Raw genomic sequence first — 6154 nt, forward strand, 5'->3', positions numbered from 1 at the left:
CGAAAGGGGCGCATGCGGGTAGGGCGAAACGCGTTCGAATCATTTTATGGAAGCCATGGAAGCGTTCGATAACGGGTTCCGGACCCGTTATCGAACGTTATCTGGAACCCGTTATCGAACGTTATCGCGGCCATGGTATGATATAAATATATATATGAGATAATAGCCTCTATGTTGGACAGAGCAATTACCAACAAAAAGAACATTTGTCAACATAAAACCGGCAAAATACATGTACATGTATCTCTTTTTTTACTGCATTGTCCTCCCCTCTTGCATCATTAAAGGTCTGTCAATAACTTGATTGAAGTATACTTAAGACAGTAATTATTTATTCAAATAATCTTATATACCACTCTATGCATAACACTATAAACAAGTGTTCCTGAGATCTCATACCTCCATGAAATATGGGCTTGCTTTGTCCTCATTAATTATGCAAATAACCTCGACATTGACATAATATACATTATATGCATAGCGTATCTTTAAGTAACTTACACATGTTACGAGGTATAAAATTCCCATCATTCACCAATAAGGATTCACAGAATTTTCACATTGATTATGCAAATTAGGTCATCATTTGCATAATTGGTATGTGTTGATGTTCCGCCTGCCACAGAGTAAATAGATTACATGTATAAGGTTCCGGGTCGGAGTTTAATTCTGACCAGAGTCTAAGTAAGTGCGCAGTAAATCGCCGGAAACGTGACTTTGTATGGTATGTTTTGGCCGCGATATCCCTGAAATCGTAATATCTGTGTACATATCTTTGTATTTTCTGAAAAGCCTGTTAGTTGTAGCCTTTATAGGTGGCGTAATGTTGGTGGTCCAGCTAAGACTTCCTGGTATTCGTCCGCGCGGATGGTTATGTGGCCTTTTCGCCTGACCGCCGGGATGGTACGTTCTATATGCGTTCTGGGTGTGTTCGGGCCATCGAAGATAGCGATAAACTTATCGCATCGATTTTAATTAAATTCAAATTTTGGAAACATTAGGTTCTGAGCTTCTTCGAGTACTAAGCCGTTGCCCTGGGAAAATTCGTTTTTTCCATGCAGCCATGGTTAAAAATGACGAAAAAAATGACCCCTTTTTTCAAAATGTACTTTGATGTGCCTCATTTACCCCTAAATAAATTGGGCGCAGAAAATATCAATCAAGTGTATTGATAAGCGGCACGGCACCCCTTTCCACCAAAAGAGTGAAAAATTCCGACCCGCGTTTAGTACAGAAATGACAGCCTGTCGGGCTGAGGGTGTCAAATTGCTCGAAATACGGAGGGAAACTCCGGTCCGAGACCTTAACAGAACTATTATATAAAACGCTGTAATTATAGAATTTCCTCCTTAATTATGCAAATTAAGTCATCATTTGCATAATTTGCATTTAATTATGTACAACTCTCTCTCAGCTACCTACACACCAAAAATGATGAAAATACGTTGTTCCTATTTGGACTTATTTGCTTTAGAAGATTTCGCCAGAAAGTGCCCTGCAGTTCCAGAACAAGCTGCTAGGGGGACCAAACCCACACCACTTATTCCTGACAGGAAAAGCTATCTGTCACCAAAAAGTTAAGACCATAGCATGTTCAGGACAAAAGATACAAAAACCGGAAGTTCTGCTGTAGTACCAAGGTCATCCACCAGGAGGCCCATATTTGACCTTGACCTTTGTCTTCCTAAGACCTACCAGCATGCCAAATATCATCACAATCCATAAAGGCGTTATGAAGTTATGCTGACTGCAAATGTGTGGAAACACAAACACACACACAGACACACACACAGACAGACACACAGACAGACACGCCAAAAACAATACCTCCATTTTTCATGGAGGTAAAAAGAAAAACAGATCAAATACATGAAACAGTCTTGATTGACTCTCATCACCTTCAAGTTGATTCTGTTGTTTCTGAAGACACACTGAATTTTACCTCTAATCTTAAAAGCAGATTTTGAAGACGTCCTGTCATCCTCAGACAAGATGCTTGCAGTGGCGTATCCAGTATCAGCTGACTGACTGGTTCTTGTTGAGTGTGTAGTTCTTGTTGATAGGAGGCTTTCTGTTGAACCAATGCTTGCAGTAGACAACCTGCTTCCTGCTCTTAGTCTCTGTATGTCTTTAGGTCTGACGGAAGTGTGCAAGGCCAGCTCAGATGTCATCTGTTCAGCCTGCACATCTGTGGATCTATGCTGATCACCTATGACAGGTGATGCAGTGGCACCTGCACAAACATGAAGTACATGTACCTCTAGGAATCTTCACATGACATGGCAAGAGAGAAAAGTAGTTTTTGCCAAATATCACTAAAGTTATCAGTTAACTACCTTCATTACCTTCGCCAAGAATTATGTTTTCAGTAGCATTCGTGTGTGTGTATGTGTGTGTGCGTGTGTGTGGTTTAGCAAGATAAGTTGAAATTAGCTGTGGATGGATTGGAATGAAACTTGGTAGGTGGGTAGGTCTTTATGAGACCTAGAAATGATTAGATTTTGGGCCCCCTGGCGGCTTTCCTAGGTACTGCAGCAGAACCTCCGGTTTTGATATCTCGACGTGATCTGGACATGCTAGGGTCACAAATTTTGGATGGCAGATAGCTCTTGGGATAGCAAAAAGTGACATGAGTTTTGGTCCCCTAGCGGCTTGTTCTGGAACTACAGGAGCACATGGGACAGTAGGATATGGGACAGTGGCATGTAGGACATTAGGATTAGGGACGGTGGCATATAGGACAGTAGGATATGGGACAGTGTCATATTGGACAGTAGGATATGGGACAGTGGCATGTGGGACAGTAGGATATGGGACTGTTAGTAGGATGTGGGACAGTATTGGGACAGTAGGATATCATGGGACACTGGCATGTGGAACATTAGGGTATGGGATGGTGGCATGTGGGACAGTAGAATGGGACACTGGCGTGTGGGACAGTAGGATATGGGATAATGGCATGTACAAATGTAAGACAGTGACATGTGGGGCAGTGACATGCGGGACAGTGGCATGTGGTAGAGTTGAATGCGGGAGTAGCATGTATGGTAAAATACTGTATAGAGGCAAGTGGGAGTATCTAATTATGCATAGTATTACATGTATACAAGAATAGGATATTGACAATGGTATATGCACATGTATGTGCTAAATGTTACTCCTGACAGTACTGTAACAACTGTCTTCTTGTTGATAACTGCTCATTTATAAGTTACCTGCTGCTGGCTGATCACCAAGTTTGGTCCCAAGATGATCCTTACTGTCCTCAGTCTGTGCAGTGGATGGGATGTGCAGCTCCTGTTGTTTCCCTGGAGACCTTGTCAGGCTTGTACCATCCAGATGAAGCACATCCAGCACGCGCCTAGTGGTGTGGGTGTGTGGCTGGTAGAGGGGGTACTCCAGGGGTAGTCTTGATGTGGGTTTGCCTTAAACATCAAGCAGAGAGGATGATTTTAGCAAATTTTTTGTTCACATTTTATTGAAATTATGATAGTGTAGTATAGACTAAGCATTAATGACATTTACAATTGTTATATTGCTTTTTATGTCATCATCATCATAAAAGTCCTTATGAACATTGACTCTTCAGCTGCCAACATATTCTTTATAATATATAGTATGCAGTTCAAATTTGTCTCAAAATCTTTGGATTGTGTAAATGTATTTAATTTTATGCAAAAGAAAACAATAAGCCATCTGCATTGTGCAATGTATAGCTGTATATGTATAGCAAAGCAATAAATCAATTAAATACCTGATATGAAAGAGCTTAAAGAAAAATTTAATCTGAAGATACATAAATGTACCTTTAGCAGAAGATGTTGTTAGGAGGTACACCAGGGCCTTCCTGAAGTCCTCTATGTTGATGGTTGACTTCACAGAAATGCTCTCAGCATGGAGTTGTTGTAGAGTTTCCTCACTTACCAAACTACTGTGCAGCAGATTGTCCAGTTCTCCATTTTTGTACATGAACCAGAGATCACCCAACCCAGACATGTCTGTACACTGTAGGTAGAAGATCAAGCTGCCTTCCTTCAAAGAGGAAACTTTGATGCCTTTAAATTTCTCTAATTTTTCAATAGCTTTCGTTACTGTCTTTAGATCAGTGATAGTTTTTATTCTGCCCTTTATCTGTTTTAACAGACTATTAGGAAGTGTCTCATCAGATTCTCCATTTCCTGTCACAGTAGAAAGAGTTTCTAATGCAGATGCAAAATCCAGCATGTCTTCTGGGGTCTCAACACTTGGTAGCACTTGTGGAATGATCTCCACCACAACAGGAAGCAGAGGGGGTCCACCTGGAAGTGGAAACAGGAAGTCAGCTACATGTAACTCAATACTGATTTTAGTAAAAGATTTTTTGACATTCTGATGTTCAAAGCAATGGTGCATGTAAAGTACTGTATTTTACATAATATTCAATTTTACAGGACACAGTTTTCTTTGTACTTGGAATTATTTCATATATACATGTACATGTATAACTGATACTAAGTAATTCAACTTTTTTTTTTACAATGTATTCAGGAATTTTCTCTAACTCCAACTTGCTTGTTGTCTGGTAATGTTTAAATTTTTTTTTAGAAATTATAATGATCATGATGTTATCAAAACCTTATAAACATACCAACAAGGTGAGGTATAGCTGCTTGATACAAAATTGAAGGTCCTTGGGCAGGTGCTTCTGTCGTTTCAGTCCAAGACTGGTTGGCCCTTTCAGTCATTGTGTCCTTATTATCTGAAGAACGTCCTGTCTCTCTGGATGACCCACCTGGTTAAAATAGTGTATGGTAACAGTACATATCTCAAAATGATTGACTACTAGACTAAGTCTATTTTCAAGTTGACTGCTGGTAGATTACATTGTACAATATGTGTGGTCAGTTTTAAACATTTAACACAGTTAAAAAATGGTAACAACAGAGTACATATATTAAATAACTTTTTGAATTATTCTAGCAAAATGATTCAATAGATAAGTTTTTTTTGCCAACTTGCACTGACCTACAGTAACTCTGATTCCATAATATAATACTGTACACTGTATTGTATACTGTGTCATACTTTTGGCCTTCCATACTATCTGAAAGAAATTGCTTCAAAATTATCTTACCTGCCTGCAATGGTTTCCTGCTATCGATTGATGACACGGGGGGTACACTTCCTATCTGGACCTCAGATATTGATGATTGTTGTGTACTGTCATCTGATGGATAGAAATATATTATATTCAATGAGCTTGACCAGAAAATAAGATCATACATTTTACATGTTTTATATCATTTAGCAGCACAAGGCACTTGCCAACACACATTTTTGAACCACTTATTTTTGCTTGGGACAGAAAACCAATCCGTCAACTTGTCAATCTTAACAGACAAAATGGTATCAAAACATTGAAAGGAACACTGATTATCCTTCTGAACTGTGGGCAATTGTGAATTTTGAAGGCTTGATTTTCACACAGTCAGACAGCATGCGCCTAAACCCCCTACTAGCTACCTTTCCTAAATTTTGAGGGCCTTTGCCACTTGCGTTGCACCTACTAGTACATGTACAGCATACCCCCCCCACACACACACAGACACGACAGATGTACACATCCTATCATGAACCTGTGCTAACGGAAAAAAACATCTGAGCTGGCTAGAGCTGATCAAGCATATATCTGTGACTCACCAGTCTGTATACAGCTGCAGATGAGCTGCTGATGAGACTCTTCCCAGTACTTTGCAGACAGGAGCTTGTCCCTGCATCTTGCTGCTCTTTCAAACTCTGTCTCACAGTTACTCAGTGACTGTTCAATACGCTTGGCCCATTGCTTTACTTTGTCCTCCTCATTTCCCTCAATGTTGACAACAGAATAACAGAACTCTGGTGATATCTTGGTCACGAAGTCTGCAAGTCCTGATTTGTCAGAAACAAGGACAGGAATTCCTGCAGCAATGGCATCCAGACCTGCAAGTTCAAGTGGTTCTTCTTCGGAAGGTATCAACACAAGGTGGGCCTTCAACATGTCATTGTGAAGGTCTGTCAGTGTTCCATAGGGAAGAACGGTTGGCTTTAAATGTGTTGTCTTGAAATGTGTCTTAAGAATGTCCTTATCACTTGCTTGGAAGTCTTCTTCATTGATGCCTCTGATATGACACTCCAT

General features: G+C 40.1%; 1 protein-coding gene across 1 annotated transcript in view; it reads right to left on the reverse strand.

Annotated features, from left to right (window-relative positions):
* The window catches only part of LOC109486599 (tetratricopeptide repeat protein 28-like), a gene marked incomplete at its 3' end in the record, with an annotated part of 9877 nt that extends 3723 nt beyond the window's left edge, over positions 1-6154 (reverse strand). Inside the window, exons 1-6 of the mRNA XM_019790464.1 lie at positions 5680-6154; positions 5114-5206; positions 4628-4771; positions 3807-4298; positions 3216-3425; positions 1943-2233 (exon numbers count right to left, since the gene is read on the reverse strand). Of these exons, the coding sequence (XP_019646023.1) occupies positions 1943-2233; positions 3216-3425; positions 3807-4298; positions 4628-4771; positions 5114-5206; positions 5680-6154 (1705 nt within the window). The remainder of the gene's footprint in view (positions 1-1942; positions 2234-3215; positions 3426-3806; positions 4299-4627; positions 4772-5113; positions 5207-5679) is intronic.

The sequence above is a fragment of the Branchiostoma belcheri genome, unplaced genomic scaffold (assembly GCF_001625305.1).
Source record: "Branchiostoma belcheri isolate BF01 breed outbred unplaced genomic scaffold, Haploidv18h27 scaffold110, whole genome shotgun sequence".
Classification (NCBI taxonomy): domain Eukaryota; kingdom Metazoa; phylum Chordata; class Leptocardii; order Amphioxiformes; family Branchiostomatidae; genus Branchiostoma; species Branchiostoma belcheri.